The 23779-nt window shown below is 46.1% G+C and overlaps 1 protein-coding gene across 1 annotated transcript; it reads right to left on the reverse strand.

Moving 5' to 3' along the window:
* Positions 1-2156: 2156 nt before the first annotated feature.
* Positions 2157-23540, reverse strand: LIPG (lipase G, endothelial type). Its single transcript, XM_038744048.1, has 10 exons — positions 23257-23540; positions 19724-19917; positions 18656-18835; positions 17573-17684; positions 14093-14314; positions 12702-12944; positions 9226-9346; positions 7863-8081; positions 4022-4126; positions 2157-2646 (listed from the first exon to the last, which is right to left on the reverse strand). Exons 1-10 carry the CDS (start codon positions 23351-23353, stop codon positions 2625-2627), a joined length of 1515 nt encoding a protein of 504 aa, XP_038599976.1. The 5' UTR covers positions 23354-23540; the 3' UTR covers positions 2157-2624.
* Between the last annotated feature and the right edge of the window lie 239 nt (positions 23541-23779).

Genomic DNA, 23779 nt, shown 5'->3' on the forward strand with positions numbered 1-23779 from the left:
AACCTATGACTCCCAAGCCCATGCTCTTTCCATGTTGTATGTGAGCCAGCAGTTTGGAGACCACCAGCTCATTTTCATCTTCTGGAGGTTTCACGTCCCAGTTGAGGCAAATAAGCAATTGGATTTTCCCACCATGATACAAAATATCTAAAGTTGTTACTAGGCAGCCCATGATCACAACTCTCACTCTGGAACCGTTCACCGTGTTTAGAAAAATGAACAATCAAGGTTGGCGGCACCTTCAAGAATTGAACAGTATTTTACTTTATTTCTTTTCTTCTTCACGTTAAAAAAAAGTTACTAGCTTGTTAATAATCCAAGAGCAAAAACTGATCAAAAAACTTCTCTTCTGTTTACATTATATACATCTGAGAAATAAATAGTGTTCCAGGTAACATACAAAAGGACATTATATACAAATAAGGCTTCAAGATAACTGTATAAATATATGGCATGGTGAGAATTCATCACCCAAAATCAGTTCCCACAGTTGTCACGACTTGAGAGTTCATAACCGAGACCGTCAACGGCTTTGTTTGGGAAGCAGTCACAGAAACTGACGACAGCCCATCGTTGCCGGCCCTCAGGTTGCAACCTGGCCCTTGGTCTTCTGCCGTCCACGTTTCCAACAGCGCTACTGCTTTGACATGCTTCACTTTAAAAACCAAAGCCAAAGCCCTCGCCTCCCTCTTCCCCACCCTCAACCTTGACCCACTTCTCCTTCAGAACAAACCTGGCCTATCCCTTCCCATAAAAATCCCACCCTTTTCACATGACTGCCCTTCTCCAGTCAGATATAAGTGCTTAGGGCTACGGTTGATACTAAGAAACCCTCCCTATCTAGACTATCAGGGTCACAGAGGACTTGACTGCAAACTTGATTCCGTCTTCTGCCCGGAACAACTCTGGTCAAAGATCTGGAATCGAGAGTTCAGCGGTGCCCTTCTCCAGTGAGGACATGGTACGAAGACAAGGTATTGGAGGATGGGGAGGGGAAAGAAGGGAGGGGAGAAATGAGAAGCAGCAGCATGGCTCAGTGGGAGAACGGGCTTTGGAGTCAGAGGTCATGGGTTCAAATCCCGGCTCCTCCACTTGCCAGCTGTGTGACTTTGGGCAAGTCACTTAACTTCTCTGTGCCTCAGTTACCTCGCCTGTAAAATGGGGATTAAGACTGTGAGCCCCCCGTGGGACAACCTGATAACTTGTAAGCTCCCCAGCGCTTAGAACAGTGCTTTGCACATAGTAAGTGCTTAATAAATGCCATCATTATTATTAAGTGCAACATAAAACCAAGATTTAAATAAGCTGCTCCACAATTCATGGAACTGATCTCACTTGGCAGGGGTTCACTTGTTCTCTAAATAAGCGCATACCTTACCTCTCCCTGAATGGAAGTAATTTTGCTAGAAACAACGAAACTGGAAAGTAAAGTTCTAAGACTCCCCAGCTTCCCATTTTCCAGAGGCACAGTTCAGTGCTTGGCATATCGGTGGCAATTTATTATTTCATTTACTCATAACAGTGAACTATATAAGACAAGAGGAAACTCTTTCTTTCAAAACATGACCCTTTGTAGGACCCAGCTCTAGTGGACTGGACAAATCACGTTAATTCTACCTAACCATGAATGACCCAAGTGAAATTACAACAGCTGAAGCCTTCAGAGCACCTTTGGCTCTTGTTTAACCCTCTCTGGATGGGAAGGGGAACAGTGCTGAACATTAGTTTATTTACAGTGCTCTGCACACAGTAAGCGCTCAATAAATACGATTGAATGAATTTCTTTGACCCCAGGTGCTCCCATTTGCTTGTACCCAACCCAGCACTTAGTAGTGCCTGGCTCATAGTAAGCGCTTAACAAATACCATGATAATAACAATTTCAGGAGACAGGTGCCTGTGGGCCTCCATCAGGAATGTGAAGAACCCTTTTGTGTTCATTTTGTTTTTGTTTTATAGTACTTGTTGAGCACTTACTATGTATCAGGCACTCTACTGAGAGCGCGGTAGAGACAAGATAATCAGGATGGACACAGTCCCTGTCCCACATGGGGCTCACAGGCTCAATTGGAGGGAGGAGGATTTAATCCCTATTTTACACGAGGTAACTGAGGCACAGAGAAGTTAAGTGACTTGGCCAAGGTCACACAGCAGGTGTATTGCCGAGCCTGGATTGGAACCCAAGTCATTTGATTCCCAGACCCCTGCTCTTTCCATTAGGCCATGTTGTTCCTGTTTGTGCTAAGATTTTGTCTTGTATAGACCACAGCAGCACCCTTATCACTTCAACTCTAGATCTGTCGTTTCCCTCACTCTAATAACACGTGTCTTTTCTAGAAAAGCTATACCAACTTGGTTGGCAAAACAGGATTAGGGATGCTAGAATTAAATAGAGAATCCAGACTCCTAAAGGAGGCCTCTTTGGAGGTTCGAGTTAGCATTATCCTAGGAAAGCCATGTATCCCAACATTCCTCCTGCTCACGGTGACCAAAGCCCTTCCCTGGGAAGAAGATATCCTACAAGTTGTACAGGAATGTCCTTCTATTTGAGTAGATCTCCAGAAGTAACTTTTTCATGTGGCTTGCCTGTTCTGGGGCTCTGGGTGGAAAATTTCCAAAGAACTCTCAGAGCAGACTTTCGGCCGAACTGAAAAAAATGGAAGAGAAGTTGAGGACTCTTTGATGACTACCGTGGAATTGGCATGCTCATTAATGTTTAATTTCTGGAACTGAAATTTGAAAACAGACTACATGTTAAAGTGACCACATACACCTAGAAGCACACCTCTTCTCTCCCCCCTCCCCAAACTTTGGTGCCTGCACACAGAACTATGGATTTTTTGAGAACTTTAGAGTAGATGCTGTAGGCCCTGAAGAGAAAAAAAACCGACTATAAATCACTAATGAGCAAGAAAGCAGGAAAACCAGTAACCCAAACCAACTTCATGCCTTTATCTGAGTAGACCAAGCGAAGCACATTTGCAAGTAGATTAAATTTTGTCACCTAATCCAGTTTTGACATGCAATTTTCTGGAGTACAGAAAAAAAATTTTTTAACAGTTGTTCCCTGTGCTTGTAAATGTAGGACTGTCTTTCCATCGTTCAGGAAGAAAATAATCTCCAGTGGCCTACTGGTCAACCCAGGTCCTGGGGAAACTGTCCCATTTCTTCAGAGCACTTCATTCATCCACTCATTCAATCATATTTATTGAGCGCTTACTGGGTGTAGAGCACGGTACTAAGCGCTTGGAAAGTACAATTCATCAAGAGCGAGACAATCCCTGCCCACACCAGACTTACAATCTAGAAGGGGGTACACATTTAAACATCCACATAGCCACTACACTCCCCTTTTTGGCTAGGAATAATAGAGTTGTGTTTTGAGTCACTTTTGAGCCCAACTACTCTGATATTAGAAGGGGGGTAAAGTATGGAAATGGAGTTCTCCCTTCTGTGTAGCCCTGACTTGCTCTCTTTATTCATCCCCCTTTCAGCCCCACAGCACTTATGTACATATCTGTAACATTTATTTATTTATTTATTTTAATGTCCATCTCTCCCTCTAGACTGTAAGCTCATTATGGGCAGGGAATTGTTATACTGTACTTTCCCAAGCATTTAGAACGGTGCTCTGCACACAGTAGGTGCTCAATAAATACACCTATGTCAGAACTTTGTGATCTCTTAGTGTTTTGACTACACACACCTCTTTTCCTCTAAATTCCACCAAGCTGAACCTACATGCATGGCAAGATTGAGCATTATACCACCTAGAAAAAAAATTATCAAATTGTTCCAGAAGGATACTATTGGCAGTGGATATTATAGTCAATTAGTAATTTCTGCAAAATTCTATGATGTCTCATGCTTCAAGGAGGTGTGCAGGTACAGGACAGTTTTTGGTTCTCTCTCTACTTCCTGGTCTCCCCTCCTTGACCCAGTACTTTCAAACCAACGAGGAGCCTAAAGCGGATGGATGGAATGAAGATAAGTGAAACACGGAGAGAGGAAGCCCACACTACCTTGTTTGGTTTTTCACTCTCCAGCCATCTCGACACTTCTTAAACCAGAGTGCCTGGCCAGGGGTTATGGTGGTCGGCTGAGGATCTTCAGCACAGAAGGTCAATCTGAGAGAAAAAACAAATCAGCAGTGATTCAAACCTAGGAACAGAAGGGTTTTCTAAAACGGACAATGGAGAAGTTCTCATGGGCCTAATGAAAGATTTAAGAAAATGGTTAAACTATTATCGAGTTCATCACTGGTTCATTGTGGGCCCAGAATGTGTCTATTTACTGTTATATTGTACTCTTTCAAGCATTTAGTACAGTGCTCAGCACACAGTTAAGCACTCAAATACAACTGATTGACGGACTGGTTCATGAATGGACTCTGAGACTAATGCTGGATGAGGAATTGAATGATTGTTTTGAGATAAACGAGGCCAAAAGCATATTGTATATTAGTTTATGCCTGTCTCTCCCATCAAAAATAATAATTGTGGGTACTTTTAAGTGCTTAATATGTGTCAAATACTATACTAAGGGCTGCAGCTGATTCAATATGAGCAGATTGAACACAGTCCCTGTCACTCAGGGGGCTCACAGGCTAAGAGGAAAGGAGAACATTTATAGATGAAGTAGCTGAAGCGCAGAGAAGTTAAGTGACTCACCCAAGGTCACACATCAGGCAAGTGGCAGAGCTGGGATGTCTGACTCCCAAGCCTATGTTCTTTTCAAGGGGCCATGCTATTAGAGTGTAAGATCCAAGAGGACAGGGAATGTATTGCTTGCCCATTTGGTATTTCCCAAGGGCTGAGTACAGTGCACTGCACCCAGTGGGCCCTCAATAAATATCATAGCCTAATGGAAACAGGGCAGGCCTGGGAATCAGAGGACATAGGTTTTAATCCTGGCTATACCACATGTCTGCTCTGTGACTTTGGGCAAGTCACTTAACTTCTCTGTGCCTCAGTTACCTCATCTGTAAAATGGGGATTAATTTTGTGAGCCCCATGTGGGACAGGGACTGTGTCCAACCTAATTAGCTTGTATCTACCCCAGCACTTAGAAAGTGTTTGGCACTTGGTAAGTGCTTAACCGCAATTACTACTGCTACTGCTATTGTTATTATTAATACTACCACAATCGGCCAGTGTAAACACCGTCTGAGGTTATTGGTAGTCTGGTCCCAGGGCCTGAACTTGACAAATTTACAGGAGGAAATTTCATGACCTCCTTGAAGCTTTTGGGTTTGGGGAGGCAGTGCAAAGAGCGTGGAGTGACTTTCCAAAGCGGCAGTTGAGATCACATACAAAGAAGGATGCCCATCTTGCACTGGCCCTGGAGTGCAGGGGTTTGCTCGGTCTCCACCCGGTTTTGATTTCAGAAACGAGCCCGCCCTCAGAGCGGCGGCCCAAAGTTACGAGGTGTTATACAAGCCGGGGGACCTGTCCTGCTCTGCACGGTTTACTGTCAGGTCTCTTGGGCAGAGTTGGGAAAGCTGCCTGCTGGCAGGAATCAGAGCAAGAGCTCCCCACACGTTCGACCCAGCAGTTCCAGACAAATTCCAGACCAAGCTTGACTTCTCTGGAGGTCAAGAATGTTGTTTTTATGCTGCCATTAGAACTGTAAGAAAATAAGGGGCCCAAACTCATCTCAGTCGTTGGACAGGGTGATGCTTGCAAAGAGTCTCTGAGAGGAGCTTGGTCACACTTTTCCCTTTAAAAAAAAAACATAAATGGCATTTCTTAAGCGCTTACTGCGGGCCAAGCATTGTACTAAGCTCTGGGGTAAATTCAAGATATCCAGGTTGGACACAGTCCCTGTCCCTCATGGGGCTCTCCATCTAGCGGGAAAGGAGAACAGGCATTTAATTCATATTTTTCAGATGAATGAGGAAGCTGAGCCGAAGAGAAGTAAAGTGACTTGTTCAAGGTCACCCGACAGGCAAGTGGGCAGAGCCAGGATTAGAACCCCTCTGACTCACAGGCCCATGCTCTTTCCACTAGGCCACACTACCTCTTGGGCCATTGATCTCCAGAGAAGCAGTGTGGCTCAGTGGAAAGAGCCCGGGCTTGGGAGTCAGAGGTCATGGGTTCGAATCCCAGCTCTGCCACTTGTCTGCTGTGTGACTCTGGGCAAGTCACTTCACTTCTCTGGACCTCAGTTACCTCATCTGGAAAATGGGGATGAAGACTGGGAGCCCCCCGTGGGACAACCTGATTACCTTGTATCTACCCCAGCGCTTAAAACAGTGCTTGGCACATAGTAAGTGCTTAACAAATACCACCATTATTATTATTATTACCCCTCCCCTCTGATTCTTCCTCATTCTCCTCCCTCATTAAGCCTCACTGAGGAGGCACAAGTCCCAGAAGTTGCAAGCCACCCACAACCCACTGGCAAAGCTGCTGGGAGAGGTAGCCCAACTCCAGCTGGCTAAAGATAAGGCACAATTTCCAGACCGCACAACCTGGGTCTGTGCCCCTCCCCGTCCCCCACCCACACTAAGTCACATGTGACCATCTCAGGCATTTTCATACAGGCCTGGTCTGCCCTGACCCGAGGTGGAGAACTGGACTCCAAGGGCCCTCCAAAGAGGGGATGTTCACTCGTATGACTTAACTGTAAAAAGTCACCAGTGAATCTATGAACACAATATCCTTGGCCGAGATGAGCCAATGTTTAATAGCTTTACAGAAGACAAGGGCTAGGAGAAATGGAAATAATGATTTCTAGTCATCCAACCCAAGGTGACAGAGTGAAAGATCAGTATGAATCAGGTCTTGTGGAAAAGCACTCCGCCAGTCAGCAGTATTTACTGTGCGCTTATTAGGTGCAGAGCACTGTACTAACCACTTAGGAGAGTATAGTACAGCAGTATCCCTGGACATGTTCCCTACCCACTAATGTTTCTGGAGCCACTTGGAGTCAGAAGGCGACTACCCTTTTGATTGAGTTTTCCCGCTGGATGCCTGAGCTAGAAAAGACCTGAGAAGGAGTCCGCCCTGAAACAACCCCGACTCAGAGAGAGAAAGAGAGTGAGTGAATCTGAAAATGGTGAGTCAAAATCCTGAAATGCCACGGCTTAACTCTTCACTGTGACACTTACTGATGTCTCCTACTCTTGTTGTTAATGAAGGGTTCGAAGCTTTTTCAGAAACTCTCTGATTCAAAGTTGGGGTTCCACGGTCTCTCCCTTACAGACCGTGCTTTAAGGTGGCCTAGTGAAGCAGCGTGGCCCAGTGGAAAGAGCACGGAACTGGGAATCAGAGGACCTGGGTTCTAATCTCAGCTCTACCACTTGTTTGCTGTGTGACCTTAGGTAAGTCGCTTAACTTCACTGCACCTCAGTTTCCTCAACTGTAAAATGGGGATTAAATACCTGTTCTCTCTCCTACTTAGATAGTGAACCCCACACGGGAAGAGGATTGGGTCCGATCAAATTAACTTGTACCCAGCCCAGCGCTTAGAATAGTGTTTGACCCATAGTAAATGCTTACCAAATACCATTAAAAAAAATAAATACTTTTCTAAACTCAGTTTCTTCCACCCTGTGACACTCGCTCTGAAATCTCTCTCTCTCTCAACATTATCATCTCACATCTGTAAAGTGCATATTACTCAAAGGGAAGAGGCAGTTGTGCACAACTCTCTGGGTGTAAAGAGTGCAGCTAAATGTTAAGGCAATTGTCCAGGCTCTGGGCTGGATTAAGAGTCATGGGGCCCAGAGCAGGGCTGGATTGGGAGCTGTCTGGGCAAGGATTAGAGTGTGAGAGATACGGGAGATAGACATACACCTTGGAATTGCTTTCCCCCACCCAAAACCTTTGGACCCAAAGGGACTGCTGCCTTGTCACTCACTTCTGCTGAGTTTCCCCAGACTTCACCCGGATGCGTCTTATGTGCAGCTCCTTCGTAGGGTTTTTGGGGAGCGACCAGTAGCTCCGCAGCTCCTTCCAGAGATTGTACCAGGACTGAGAGGATCCCTCCCAGGTGAGTTTGATCTTCAGGAGATCACCCATGTCTTCTTCGGTGTAGACTAGAAAGGTGTTGGTGGCGTTCAGTCCGATCTCCTCGACTCTGCAAGTCAAGGAAGAAGCTAGCGTCACTTTTACAGTCCCTCAGAGAAGCTGGGCGGGAACGATCCTGCTGGGGACAGACTCATCGGTCTCATTCCCACTCCCCATGGGGAGACTGGTTCTGATTTACATTATGGGTCTGATTAGAGCCAAACCCCATCGTTTGGCCTGGAAGCAGAATTCTTGGCTGTTTTTCATGGATAAAAAGACACCTGGACCGTACCCCACCCTGCTATAGAAATGCAGGAACTTTTATTTATATCCTCCACTTAGTTTGGGATGCTTGGTATGCTTCACACAAGAAAGTAGGCTCTTTTTGAGCCAAAGGATCATGAAATTCAAAGAAAAAAAACAAATCAGCTCCTCGGGGGGCCATTTTTTTACATATGCATGGTTTGCAAGGACTGCTGGTCCCTCAACAGATTTTCCAGGCCCACCCGCACCCAAGGGCTACTATCTTTGATCCCAGAGGACCACTAACTAACCTCCATAAAGAAAATCAAGAAGGTGAGAAAGAGAGAGATGGAGACTTCCAGCCCGAACACCAACTATATGGCGGAGCCATGACAAGCACTCATCAAAACCTCACTTCAGTGGAGAAACAGGAGCAAGTAGAGTGAGAAGGACCTGGGTTCTAATCCCATCTGCCGTGTGACCTCTGGCAAGTCATTTCACTTTTCTGTGCCTCAGTTACCTATCTTTAAAGTAGGGATTAAGACTGTGAGCTACTCACAGGACAGGGACTGAGTTCAACACTATTTGCTTCTATCTGACTCAGTGCTTAATTCAGTACCTGGCACATAGTAAGCGCTTACATACCAAATCTATTTATTAAGAGGTCTTCCCTGACCAAAAGGCCAAACACGTAATTTGCAACAGACCCAAAAACCCAGAATGGAGTCATGAAGATTATGCCCCTTTAACCACCAGGAAAAAAAAATAACAACAACAAACTATGATTTCTAAGAACTCCTCCCAGTTCATGCTTTCCCCAGAAGTTTCTGTTTTGCTGAACCGTCATTCTCTGTAATCCACCCGGAAAACCTTCACTGTCGCCAGGTGCGACAATGGCATCCTGTCCAACTGCCCAAGTGACCCAACTCATTTTCCCAGCACAAATGAAAGCAGGGGCTCCATGGACTTACATTTCCAGAGGAAGAGACTGGGAATCCGTGTTGGTGCCATAAAGAGTAACAAAAAAGGTTGGTTCGATCTCTCCCATGTCTTTGTAGCTGAAGACGTGGATTTTCATCTGGTAATGGTACACTAATGAGATGAGAATATTGCATGTTAACCCAGTCAGGCTCTCAATTCCTTCACGACATACTGACTACTGGCATCTATCTATTGCTGACAAAGGCTAAACGCCATTTCTTTTCCTTCCAATTAAGTCCTCCAATTAAAGAGTCAACAGGCATCTACTCTGATGGCTTTCCCTAATCATCCCAATCCGGTGAAGATTTCCTTTCCTCTGGATTGGATTGGATCCAAACTTGTTGGCTAGGTTTTTCTGTGTTTAATCTGTTATCGTATATCTACCCCAACATTTAGTCAGCCAGTCAACTGTATTTATTGAGCACTTACTGTGTACAGAGCACAGTACTAACTGCTTCGGAGAGTAAAATATAACAACATGACAGACATGTCCTGCCCTCAACAAGCTTGCTGGGCACAGAGTAAGTGCTTAATACATACACTGGGGAAGATGGACAGACCTGGGAGTTAGAGAACCTGGGTCCTAGCCAGTTTTGTCACTTGTCTGCTGTGTGACCTTGGGAAAATCACTTAACTTCTCTAACTCCTTCTAGTTAGACTGTGAGCCTCATGTGGGATAGAAACTGTGGCCAACTTGAACATCTTATATCTACCCCAGTGCTTAGAACAGTGTTTTGGCACATAGTAAGAGCTTAATAAATACCATCATTATTGTTATTATTATTCATTCATTCAATTGTATTTATTGAGCATTTATTGTGTGCAGAACACTGTACTAAGCACTTGGAAAGTACTTACATACCATCAGCATCATTACTGCTATTCCATCATAAAACACACATCAGGTTTCAAGTTAAAGCAAGACTGTTAAAAATCAAGGCATATCACCCAGTCAGGAATGGACAATCATCTGAAAAATGGGCCACTGAGCCCTAATTTTTCCCTCATCAGATCCAAGATACTCACAGAAGAAAAAAAAATTCTCATCCAACTCTCAGGATTTGAAAGTACTTGAATAATAATAATATTACTAGTATTAATACACTATACTAATAAGGCTCAGTGGCAAGAGCCCGGGCTTAGGAGTCAGAGGTCATGGGTTCTAATCCTGGCTCTGCCACATGTCTGCTGTGTGACCTTGGGCAAGTCACTTAATTTCTCTGAGCTTCAGTTACCTTATCTGTAAAATGGGGATGAAGACTGTGAGCCCTATGTGGGACAAACTGATCATCTTGTATCCCCCCCAGCGCTTAGAACTGTGCTTCACACATAGTAAGTGCTTAGCAAATGCCATCATTATTATTAGTAGTAATATTTGTTAAGGGCTTACATTATCCCAAGCACTGTACTAAGCACTGGGGTAGATACAAGACAATCAAGATAGATGCATTCCCAGCCCAATGTGGGACTCACATTAATCATTAATCTTTCCAATGGTCCAGGACCGAGACAAATTATTTGTTACCTTTATTTTGAAAAAATGGTAGAAAAGAAAAACTCAGATAAATTAACTAACTTGTCCCAGGGCAAGAATTGAAAGCAGGTTGCCTGCTTTAGGTCTTCAACAGTAGAAAATTGGCATGGCCTAGTAGAAAGAGCACAGGCTTGGGAGCCAGAGGACCTGGGTTCTAATTCTACCCCTGCCTCTCGTCTGCTGTGTGACCTTGGACAAGTCACTTAACTTCTCTGTGTCTCAGTTACTTCATCTGTAAAATGGGGATTAAGATGTCTCAGTTACTTCATCTGTAAAATGGGGATTAAGATGTCTCAGTTACCTCATCTGTAAAATGGGGATTAAGATGTCTCAGTTACCTCATCTGTAAAATGGGGATTAAGACTGTGAGCCCCACGTGGGACATGGACCGTGTCCAGCTTGATTATCTTGTATATACCCTAATGCTTAGTACAGTGCCTGGCACGTAATATGCACTTAAATACCATTTAAAAAACAAAAAAGATAACATGGGGGCTGCCACTCTGAGTCATAATTTGCCACTGGCACCGGGAGTTCCAAGCATATTCATCACCCTGATAATAATCATGTTGGTATTTGTTAAGTGCTTACTATGTGCCAAGCACTGGGGTAGATACAAGGTAATTAGGTTGTCCCATGTGGGGCTCACAGTCAATCCCCATTTTACAGATGAGGTAACTGAGGCCCAGGGAAGTTAAGTGACTTGCCCAAAGTCACACAGCTGACAAGCTACAGAGCCGGGATTAGAACCCAAGACCTGTGACTCCCAAGCCCGGGCTCTTTCCACTAAGCCAGGCTGCTTCTCTGATCACAGGTATGAATCCACCAGGGAATCTGGCCCCATGTTTTTCCCTAGAAAAAGATTTGGAGCCAGTCACCTGCTCTGCCTCTGGTCATCCTGGCCTTTGCTTGTCCAAGTTCTGGCATGTTATAACTGCAAAAGCCAGACAACTCCAACAAGACCTCTTTGATGCATTGGTGAGCCCTACCCTGCCTTTATTTGAGCTTGTCTTCCCATGAGTTCTGACGAAGATCCAGCAGAAAGGAATACCCATTCAATAGGGGGCTTGCAGTCAATGATGGTACTTTTCTAGAGTTAAAGAAATGTAACATCACGGTGGACTTGGGAGAACAGAAATCTCATTTTTAACCCTAAGATTTCTTGAATATGGAGTCCAGGAAGCAGACCCCTACCTTCCCTTGAGAGCATCTGAATCGGTAGATGTCATTCATTCATTCATTCATTCGTATTTATTGAGCGCTTACTGGGTACTAAGTGCTTGGAAGAGTACAATCCAAAAACAAGCAGACATTCCCTGCCCATGACGAGCTTACTGTCCAGAGAGGGAGGTGTCACTGGGTCAAGTCCCTCAGGGAAAACCGGCCTGGTCTAGTTGGACAAATTTCCTCATGCCCGGCTCGCACAGGCCGAGTAGCATTTTCCAGCAACGAGACAGCAGAGAATGACCACAGTCATCGATGGACAGAGCAAGTCTTTCAGATCCAAAGAAGAGCCAACCACTTAGTGAACGGTCCTGCCACCAGGCTGGCCGAGATCACTGTTACCATCAGGAATTAGATGAGGTGGAGGAGGAAGAGCTGTCTGATTGGACACTTCCTTTTCTAAGCACTGGATTTTACCAGTCTCATAGCTTTGCTGTGAAAGTAACATTAAGATTTCTTTCCCTTTAATAAGAGGGAAGGAGGTCAACACCCCCAGCTCTCCCGCTTTGGCCTCTGACCACCTTCAGCCACAAGCTCATCTGTTAATCTGCAGCCTCGGTGTCCTCATCTGCACAATGGGTATAAAAATACCCACCCTTCCTCATCTGGCCTCTTTACAGAGCCCATTGAAAGCTTTGTAAGTCAAGGCAAAAGTCTGCAGAATACTCTATTAGGAAGCATCTCCCTCCCTCCGAGAAGCAACATTACCTTTGAAGGGCATGCCCGCTCTGGTCTTTAGATACATCTTGCTGTTCCTCTTGTTCCTTGTTTTCTTGGCATTGTAGCCGATGTTATTGCAGCGGTTCTTCCTGCAGCTGAGGCAGATACCCTTTTTGAAGCGGTTCGAATCCGTGCACTGAAACGCAAAACTCTGCTTATCTTGGTTCACCAGGGAGTCCACAAAGAGGTGTACAGCTCGCTCGTGCTCACATTTCACCACCTCAGGGAACGCTAGCGGGAGGAAGGAGAAGGACGGGGGAAAGGGAGACCCAGTTAGTCTTTCAGCTAGTGCCAGCAGGAACCAGTCAGCCTGCCCCTCTAGACTGTAAGCTCCTTGTGGGCAGGGAATATATCTACCAACTCTGTTCTATCATCCTTTAGACTGTGAGCCCACTGTTGGGTAGGGACTGTCTCTATATGTTGCCAACTTGTACTTCCCAAGCGCTTAGTACAGTGCTCTGCACACAGTAAGCGCTCAATAAATACGATAGATTGATTGATTGATCCTCTCCCAAGTGCTTAGTGCAGTGTTCTGCATACAGTAAGCACTCAATAAATACGATTGATCGATTGATTGCCTTCCCCTTAGAGTGGGAAAGCTCGTCTTTGTTAGGGCTTGAGTGTGGCCCCTGAAAGGCTGTAGGCGGCTCATTGGCACCCCCCCTCAAGATGAATGCTGCCTTTGGAAATAAAATAGAAAATGCTCAACCTCATAATGCCACCCTAAAAGTCAGGGGCTGGGGGTATGGGGATTTTTGGAAGAGCAGCTCGAGCTAACGACCTTGGCCTACTTCCAGGAGCCAGACCACCGGACTACCAAGATGTCTCCCAGAATCTCCCTAGAGTATTTGGATCTTGTCCCTGGACCCTCCATCTGCTGAACCCATGAGCTTCGTTTTGCAGAATTAGGAGCAGAATTATTTCAGCTCCAAATTCACTTTACCCAAGCCTTGCTGAGAATCAGCTGTCTTCCCCTATAGTGCTTGTAGTGCTTGTTTAAGTGGTTACTGTGTGCACAGCACTTTATTAAGCTCTTGGAAAAAAATACACGGCTAAGAGTCAGAGGCCCCCCGGGAGCTCACAGTCTTCAAGGAAGGTGGGGATGACACTAGGGAAGATGAAACAAATTTAAAACTATTTTGAGAAGTCATATTAGTCCATTTGAAAAAATAATAACCAGATAAAGTAGCCATGGAGACAGAGGGCGTGCGTGAGAAGCTGGCACAGTGTGGCAACCTAAACTGGCTCCCAGGACGGTGCTCTGCTTCAAGGCCACCCTGCTCCACATGTAGCCAAGAGACTGTACAGCAAATCCAAGGAGAAAGGAAGGGAGGGAGGGAGGGAGGGAAGAAGAGAGAATGGGAGGGAGGAGAACTTACTTCCAAATGCAATTGATCCTAAAACATCATTTAGCCCACAGCCAGGCTGGAAGTCTCCACCATTAGGGTAAATGTCCATGTGTCCCACTGGCATCTGAATCCCGATACTTAAGCCAAAAGACTTGGTGTATGTGTGGAGGACGTCCACAAAGTCCGCGTCGTCCGGAGAGAGGCGTCGGTCTGCATCCACTCCTTCAAACATAGGGCCCGCTGGATCCAAACCTAGACCAAGGAAGGAGGAAGGGATGGGTTCAGCTCCTTGGGAATTGGCAGTTGGTGGGATACCCCATGGAGGGGTGGATTATGAAGAGCGGTCAGCATTCATGACTGCTTTATTTTGATGGGATTCTGGACTGTGAGAGGTTGGGCACTGGGATTGATTAATAGGCACTGCAGACATTTGGCCTAGTGGAAAGAGAGTGAGACTGGGAGTCTGGAGACCTTGGTTGCAGGCCCAGCTCTACCTGTTGTTAGACCTCGGGCAATTCACTTAAGTTCTCTGTGCCTCAGTTTCCCATTCTGTAAAATGGAGATTGAAAACCCATTCCCCAAAACTCTTAGATGGCACAGCCCTGGGTAAGACAGGGACTTTGTCCAATCTGATTATCTTGTATCTACCTCAGCCCTTGGCGCAGAGTGAGTGCCTAATAAATTTCACCCTTATAAAATCTTTAGTTTACTGCAGTGATTTTTAAAATTTCCTGTTTTAAGCAGGTGAAATAGATAAAAGATCTTTCCCCTATTTATTTATTTTTTAAAGAAACCTCTTTGTACCAAGAAAGGAAAAAGTCTCTTTTGGGGAATTAAATAAATGTTACGATCTAATAGTTTCTGCTGCATCATGGAAGCTGGGGTGGGCTGAAGGAATGTGAGCTGAGGTCATATGATGGAGGCAGGGTAGGATTCCCAGGGTCACGCAACTATCAGGTCTTGTACAGCCCCAGCAAAAATGCAGTTCTAAAATAGGCAATTCTATGGACTGATCCAGATCCTTCTGAAGGGAAGGGAGACGCCTTAAAAGAGTTAGCCAGATGCAGAAGAAACATGCTTTATTTGCCCCTGTAGAGTCCTGATTGTCCAGTAGCTTCTGCCAGAAAACTAGAGAAGAAAGGTTGAGCAAAGCCTCTAATTTAAGACATCAGTCAATCCTATGCATGCCGCAGGCCTACAGAGTCGTCTGTTCCCAAAATAAAACTGGCAGAGGCAGGGGGCGAGGGGGGGCTTCCTTCACTAGTGCCCCAGGATAGGGAACTCATTAGCGGTAGGGATTCTTCACTGCTACAGTATCACCACCTTCAGGAAACGATGCAATGTGCAGCTCGATTTCTAGTATCCAGCCCCTAAATCCCATAGTCAACCCATCGATGACATTGATTAAGTGCTGACTTTGTGCAAAGCACTGAATTATGCACATGGGATTTAAGCAGGGCTTTGAAGATGCCACCTCTAACACTTAGGCATTTACTGCTTCTAGAGAAACAGCCTGGCGTCGTGGTTACGGCACAGGCCTGGGTGTCAGAAGGTCGTGGGTTCTAATCCTGGCTCCGCCACTTGTCTGCTGCGTGACCTTGGGCAAGTCACTTCACTTCTCTGGGCTTCAGTTCCCTCATTCGCAAAATGGGTAATAAGACGGTGAGCCCCATGTGGGACAGGGACTGTGTCCAACCTGATGAGCTTGCTATCTTCCCCAGTGTTTAGTACAGAGCCTGGCACATTGTAAGTGCTTAACAAGTACCATTTAGAAAACAAAAACCTTCCCTGTTAAACTATCTTTAGTACTTAGCATCCTGGAAGAACAGGCTGCTTATGCAAAATTATACACTCTTCTCTGTCCTGTCAGTCACCTCTGGGCAACAACTCAAGAGGAAGTGATCTGTTGTCATCTATAGTAAGGGGCAAATCTTGGATCTCAGAGTCCAGTCCAAACAGGGCAACGGACTAATTAGGATTCCACCAACTCCAAATGACAAGACAAACTAAAAATGAAGTAGCAATTTGCTAACAGCTGCCACCCAGAGGGTCTGCAGGGAGCAAAACTGTAGTGCCTCCTCATTCTTCCCTGCTGACCTGGGCTCCAACTTGGTAGCCCTGGGGTGGTGGTTAGCCAAGCTAGCTCAGTGACTTTTCAGTGACTCCTTCTCACAAACCATTCACTGAAAGATTTTTTGTTTGTTTGTTTCACTGAATCCCAACCGCCACAGGTCTCCTGCAAGGTGTCTGTGGTCCACAGCAGCCAGCGTGGGCCTCAAATCGCATGCCACTCATAAGGTGGCGAGGGGAATGCGGACAGGGGACTCAGGAATGGCAGATCCTGGAACTGCCTTTCCCACCCGGAGCTGATGTTTCTTAGCAGATCCATGGGAGGCCTGCCTAAGGGGCAGCCTCAGGGCCCAGCGGATGCCTGCCCATGTTGGGAAACTTTAGTTCTTAGGAAGTTATGCTACATCTACAGCAGGTAAAGAGGGGAGGGGTTTGTGTGTGTGTGTGTGTGTGTGTGTGTGTGTGTGTGTGTGTGTGTGTGTGTAAAATAATAATTGGGGTATTTGTTAAACGCTTACTATGTGCCAAGCACATAGTATATACAAGGTAATCAGGTTGGCCACAGACCCTGTCCCACATGGGGCTCACAGTCTTAATCCCCATTTTACAGGTGAGGTAACTGAGGCACAGAGAAGTGAAGTAACTTGCCCAAGGTCACACAGAAGATGTGTGGCAGAACAGTGAGAGAGAGAGAGAGAGAGAGAGAGAGAGAGAGAGAGAGAGAGAGAGAGTGAGAGTGTGTGAGTGTGTGTGTTATACCCTACAGAGGGGGGTGAGTGAACTCACAATAATCTAATAATAATAATCATTGAGTTCTCAAGACACATCTGAGAGTCCAAGAAACAAATCCAGTTTGCAGTTTCCTCCTGAGCAGTAAAAGGAGAAAGGTCTCTTTCTATAACAATAAACTACCCAAGTGATAATAAGACTATTTGATCTAGCGCTTCTCTTCCGAAGTACTTTCCCATCTCCTGCCTCGCCTTACATTCCAGTTAAGGGGGGAAGGAATCATTGTCCCCATTTTCCCCAAGAGAAAGTGGAAGCCCAGAAAAGTTACCTGATTTGCTCAAGGACACCCTGTTGATCATTGGCAAAGCCCAGACTGGAAAGCTGGGTTTCCTGATTCCCAGCAGAATATTGTTCCCATTAGTTCAGTGGTTCTCAATCTGTGTGTGGGACAGAGAGTGGCATTCCCAGCCAACTACCTTAGCCAGTCCTTTCACAGGACCCAAGATGAATGATTTTACAATGCTTTCCCCTTCCTCTCACTCCCTGTATATACTCCACTCCTACAGATTTCAGGCAGTGATAATGGGTACCTTTTCCTGTACTGGGCATGTCCCCAAAACAACAAAAAATGTTTTCAAACATCACAGCATTGATCTCTACGGCTTTTGGGTGGTGGGGAAGAGGATCTCCATCTGACTTTGTGTTTCTTACCCGTGATCCTGCCAATTGTTCCCTTAACAAAGTTGCCAGCATACCCAGCAACATGAGCTCCAAGACTGTAGCCAATCAGGTGAACGTTCCCGAGTGAAAAATGATGCTCTTCCTGAAATTGCAAAGAAGTAGCCTGTCAGGAGGTTGCGTTCTCCTGCCTAAAGAAGTTAAACCATCAGACAATCAATCAATGGTATTTTCTGAGAGCTTACTACGTGCTTACTAAGCGCTCGGGAGAGACACTACAAGAGAGTTAGCAGATATATTCCCTGCCCACAACGGGCCTTATCTCTGGCAAGATGACCCAATTAGAGGTCAGGTCATCACCCCACAGCATCTTGTCCTTTCTTATGCTGTCGAGTCATTTCCAATCCATAGTGACTCCATGGACACATCTCTCCCAGAGCGCCCCACCTCCATCTGCAATTGTTCTGGTAGTACATCCACAGAGTTTTCTTGTTAAAAACACACCTTCCACTCAGTAAAGTTGTCTCCACCCTTGACTCTCCCATGCCGCTGGAGCCCAGCACAGTGAGTTTTGACTTGTAGCAGATTTTCTTGCACAAACTAGGCACAGCCCAAGCCAGGAATGAAATGGGTATGCCTCTGCCTGACTCTCCCTCCCATAGCCGAGACTGGTAGAGTACTGGAAACTCTCCAGATGACCAGCACCTTAAATTGCCCTAAATAGTGCTCCCAGAGAATGGTGATTATTACCCAGATCCTCCAGCTCAAAACCCCAGTCTTCCTGAATCATCCTGAATAAATACAGAAGCAAAGCCAGGAATTTTGTCTCAGTTGTCCAAATACCATTTCCTTTCGCTTGTAAAGGCCTGCCCTAGGTTTGTCCTTATCGCCAGTAAATCATTAATCTCTGAGAGTGAATTTGAGCCCTGGGGCATCCACATGTTTTGGGGGCCCCATCCACAAGGTTAGTTAATATCTAGCTACTCTCCATGAGCATCAGGAAAGGCAGAAATCTGTAGATTCCTCCCCACCCTCAGGCCCCTTCCCACTGCCAGGAGTGGTTTCCAAGAGCAACGGGCTGATGTCTCTCGAGAAGCGGACTGTTTTGGAACTTACCTGCAACCAGTCCAGCATCTTGGCGATGTCTTTCCCAACCACTCTGGTGTGGTTCACAGCATCTGTGTAGAGCTGATGGGCCAGAGGAAGCCAGTCCACCACGACCACATTGGCCTCCTTCTCTCTCTCCTGGATGGCTGACACGAGCTTGTCCAGCCAATTTTCAAACATGCCACTCATCTGCAAGAGGAAGTAGAAACTTTAGATTCCCCCCGGAGGCTTCAAGAACCCCAGTGGAGCTGTCGACAAGCCGACCTGCTGACCTTCTGACTCTCCCGACCCTAAAGTTTTCGTAAACTTTCTCGATTTGGAGATAGGACCTCTACCACCCCCATCGTAAGATGTCTGGATACCCTCCTATTCCTGAGTCCCTGGTGTAAGCCCCCTCCAACATTTCAAACCCCAAGCTGCATTCCGCTGATGGGCTTCTTACCCTTTAGGAGAATGAATGAACACAGAACGCAATCCTGCCCAGTTACAGTAGCACTGTCAAGAACCTGCTCACTTCACTTTGGCACCTGGATGAAGATTGCCATTAGGATGAATGAGTATGTGAGTGCTTCTCTGATCTGAAGGTGCCAAATCTCAGAGTTTAAATCCCTTTGTTGTAGTGTCTTTCAACATGAATTGCTCTGCTAGGACACGCATAAAAGCTCTAGCACTTTAAAAGCAGCAACGGCCAACACCATTCTCTTCTTTCAGGTGCATGGAGACAGTCAAGTTACTCCCCTCAACCTCTACTGACACGGAAATACTGGAAGGCAGCAGCTGACTGATGCAATTAAGTGTAATTAAATGTGTTCTTAAGTGCTAGACATGTTATACTGCTGCTTTGAGGAGTAAAACTTGTAAGCAGGCTATAAGCCAGCATTAAATACCACCAAACCAGGGACACAGAAGGCTCTTCCTAAGTGCAGTGACAATGTATTCTTCACAGATGCCTGAAATACAAGCAGCTGGCAAAGGGAGGGAAAAAAAACTGGAAACATTGGTGATCCCTATAATTGATCAGCACAAAGGAAAGCAGATACTATCTATTGCTTCAGAGTGCCCTCCCCTACTCCTCACCGTCCACCCGTGGATAATGAAGAAGGTCTTGGCAGTCATGTTGAATCCACAGTCTTCTAAATGCCTGTTGTGACCTATGGCGAGTTTGCAGCCTTCGTGCTCTGGGTCTGTAGAAGTGCAGACCTTAAACTTCACTTGGTGCTTGGGGTGAATGTGTCTTCTCCCAGGCTCCAGGTGCTCATTTGGGATGTCGTCTGGTGATGGAAGAATCAATCAATCAGTCATGTTTATTGAGCACTGCATGTACGGCCCTGTACTAAGCACTTGGGAGAGTACAGACAACAATATAACAGACACATTCCCTGCCCATGACAAGCTTACAGTCTGGAAGATGACTTACTGTAGCAGAGTTCATGGTTCAACTCACTGAGCTGGTCTTTCTCAACAAGTCAGTTTTTCAAATTGGTTCCTCCTTTCCTAGTCTTCCCTCCTCCTCTGTAAACCTTTCATCCTTTCCCTTTTCTCCCTCAAATCTCTGTGCTGCCCACCACCTTCCCAAAGTCAGTTATAAGGAGAAATGGACAAATAGCAGAGACGGAGTCACAAGGTGAGCGAAACAGCATTTTCCAGATGAAGTAGTCATTTATTTTGGCCCCACCAAGGACAGGGTGCTTAAATTTTAGGAAATAGACTGGCTTCCTGGGACTCTGGAAACCACTGTTGCCTGTAGGTTTTTTTGTGTGTGTTTGTTAGTTTTTAAGCTGGCCAAGCTTCTGTTCTCTCTCCACACTTCCTCTCTCTCTCTCTCTCAGTCACTAGGCCATCCTAAATTTTTTCCTTGACAATATATTGGAGAGTTTGGGAAGCATGCCAGCTCTTCTAACCCACTGGCCCAGGAAAAAAGATCAACTTGGATTAATATCAACAAGGATTAAAGGAAAGAGGGGAGGGGGTGAGGGGAGCAAGGATAAAGGATAGGCAAGGTTAGGTCTACCAAGTGAAGCTGGTTGAACATGAGCTGTTATGGAGGGTAAGGTTTCAAAAAAAAAAAAAAAAGGGCCCTGAGTTTTTAGCTAGCATGCACACCAGAGAAAATGGCCAGATTTGAGCATAACCATTGCTGGAATAATGGGAAACCAAAAAAGGCTGAGATTTAAATAGTCACTTTACTACCTCTGCTGCCCTAGTTTACAAAATGCCCTGAGCATTCAGGGTCAAGTGGTAATTTGGGAGGGAAGGAGAGAGAGGGAGAGGGGGAGAGGGGGAGAGGGGGAGAGGGGGAGAGGGGGAGAGGGGGAGAGGGGGAGAGGGGGAGAGGGGGAGAGGGGGAGAGGGGGAGAGGGGGAGAGGGGGAGAGAGGAGCTCCTGGCTATTCTGTATTAATATGCTCAATTTCTCTTTATCACCAGTGGTATTTACTGAGCATTAATTGTGTGCAGAGCACTGTATTAAGCACTTGGGAGGGTACGGTATGAGTCCTGGCCATCGCTGCAACCAGATTTCTCTGCAGATTCCAGGACCAACACTTCCTTAAAACCATTACTGGTAATACCAGAGCAATTTTTCAGGTGGTTCTAAATTACTTCTCAAATCATACAAATGGGTGAGCGGGTACAGAACAGTCCAGGGTTTTGCAGAGCCCCAAAAGAGCGGTTTACCACAAGCTGGCAAGGGGGTGTGTAATTTGTCCACTCTCCCTTCACCAAGTATTGAATGTCCTTCCAAAGCATGCTGCAAAAGTGTGTTTTGGGGCGGGAGGTGGGGAAGTGGAAGAACATGTGGTCCTGGCTGAGGACAGGCACTGGTTATATCTTTACACATCAGGGAAGAAGGGAAGGAGCGAATAGGAGAGGCAGAAAAGAGGAGAAACTGGAAGAAAGAGGAAACACGGTGACAGGGAGGAGGAAGCAGGCTTATCCTTGGCACAACTTTTCCACCAATTTCACAGAACCCTGCAAAGCTCTGTTCTAGTCAAGGACAGGTTAGCTTGCTTGGATGGCAGATACCTTGAATTTAGGCAGAGCTTTTATTTTCCAAAGGGCTTTCATATTACAGTTTCTTATCTCAATTTTTGTCCTCAAAACATCCTTTCGAGATAGGGAGAGGCAGGCATTGCCCCCATTTTACAGTTGAGGAATCTGAGGCATAGAGAGGTCAAGTGACTTGCCCAGGGTCACCAACAGGCCAGAGCTGGGACTAAACTCTGGGTCCTCCTACTCTTAGAGCCATGCTCTTTGCCACACTCCTCCCTCACCTGCCCGGCATTCTCCTAGAAAGATAAATCGCTCTTAAAACAAACTATTGTGGGATGTGGGCACCAGGAACTTTGATCGTCTTAACCTCAAGAATCAGTATAAAAAAGGTTTTGAGGGGATTGTTGGGGGGGGGGGGGAAGAGAGAGAGAGAGAGAGAGAGAGAGAGAGAGAGAGAGAGAGAGAGAGAGAGAGAGAGAGAGAGAGACTAAGCCCTTGACCAACGCTTCAAAAACCGAAAAACAGAGAGAAAAGTCCAACTTGAGAGGACCTAGAAAAACTTCTTGAATTTATCAAGCTCAGAGCCCAATTAGTCACGTCTTTCCGGAGGCTACCCTGTTAACAGCCTGCAAGGAACAAGTGGTCGCCCCCGATCAGTTAGGGAAAGAAAGAAACGAGGGCAGAGGCGGGGAGGGAGAGGGCATGGGAGAGAGAGACAGGAGGAAGAAAGATTTTAGGATAGAATGATAGACGATAAATGAGAAATCATCATCATCATCAATCGTATTTATTGAGCACTTACTGTGTGCAGAGCACTGTACTAAGCGCTTGGGAAGCACAAGTTGGCAACATATAGAGACAGTCCCTACCCAACAGTGGGCTCACAGTCTAAAAGGGGAGACAGAGAACAAAACCAAACATACTACAACATAAAATAAATAGAATAGATATGTACAAGTAAAATAAATAAATAAATAGAGTAACAAATATGTACAAACATACATACATATATACAGGTGCTGTGGGGAAGGGAAGGAGGTAAGATGGGGGGATGGAGGGGGGACGAGGGGGAGAGGATGGGAAGGATGGAAAGAAGGGTGCTGGTATTTAACAGCACAGAAAAAAAGAGGAGAAGGATGAGGGAAGTGTTTTGATCTGTGATCTCTAACAAAATCAGTTATTCCAACCTCCTCATTCAAAGTTCCCTCTCCCACTCTTCTCACTACCATCCCTGCTGCCTTGGAAAAGTCATCATCATCATCATCATCAATCGTATTTATTGAGTGCTTACTGTGTGCAGAGCACTGTACTAAGCGCTTGGGAAGTACAAACTGGCAACATACAGAGACAGTCCCTACCCAACAGTGGGCTCACAGTCTGAAAGGGGGAGACAGAGAACAAAACCAAACATACTAACAAAATAAAATAGAATAGATATGTAGAAGTAAAATAAATAGAGTAACAAATGTGTACAAACGTATATACGTATATACAGGTGCTGTGGGGAAGGGAAGGAGGTAAGATGGGGGGATGGAGAGGAAGGAAGGGGCTCAGTCTGGGAAGGCCTCCTGGAGGAGGTGAGCTCTCAGTAGGGCCTTGAAGGGAGGAAGAGAAGTTTACCTTTCAGCCGTCCTTCCGGAATTCCCTGGGCAGAACTCCCCGCTATGATGCAGCAGTAGACCGTCTCAATGAAGAGCAGGGAAACGAAGCGTCTCATTGCTTTCCCCAAAAAAAAAGGGGGGGGGGGTGGGAACAGAAGGGATCAGGTCGGGATCTCCTTCGGGATAGGGCTTCCCTTTCCGTCGGAGCTGGGCTCCCACCCCAAGAAGGAGTCGGTGGGATCGGCAGGGTGGAAGCCCCCCAGATGAAAAGAAAGGGGCTGGGAGGAGGAGCGCCCGAACCCCTCGCTGCAACCTCGGCCACAGGGGGAACGTCTACTACTGTCACATCGAGGGGCTCCCAGTTGGACGTTTTAAGGATGCCGAGTCATCTGACCCATCGCCAGATGGTAATTTGCCTAATTTATGCGGATCCGCGGGCGCTGATTGGTCACACCTCTCCCCCCCCCCTCCCCCCCCCCCCCACGACGCCGGGCCCAAAGGCTCCCGAAAGTTTGAATGAAACAGGCGCAGCGCTCGCTCAC

The sequence above is a fragment of the Tachyglossus aculeatus genome, chromosome 3 (assembly GCF_015852505.1).
Source record: "Tachyglossus aculeatus isolate mTacAcu1 chromosome 3, mTacAcu1.pri, whole genome shotgun sequence".
In the NCBI taxonomy this organism is placed as follows: Eukaryota; Metazoa; Chordata; class Mammalia; order Monotremata; family Tachyglossidae; genus Tachyglossus; species Tachyglossus aculeatus.

Coding starts and splice junctions, on each gene's coding strand:
- LIPG (XM_038744048.1), bottom strand. CDS start 23,353: ATGAGACGCTTCGTTTCCCTGCTCTTCATTGAGACGGTCTACTGCTGC. Junction 14,315..17,572: donor AACAATTGGCAGGATCACGG/GTAAGAAACACA, acceptor TCCTTGGTCTAG/GTTTGGATCCAGCGGGCCCT. Junction 12,945..14,092: donor AGGATCAATTGCATTTGGAA/GTAAGTTCTCCT, acceptor TCCTCCCGCTAG/CGTTCCCTGAGGTGGTGAAA.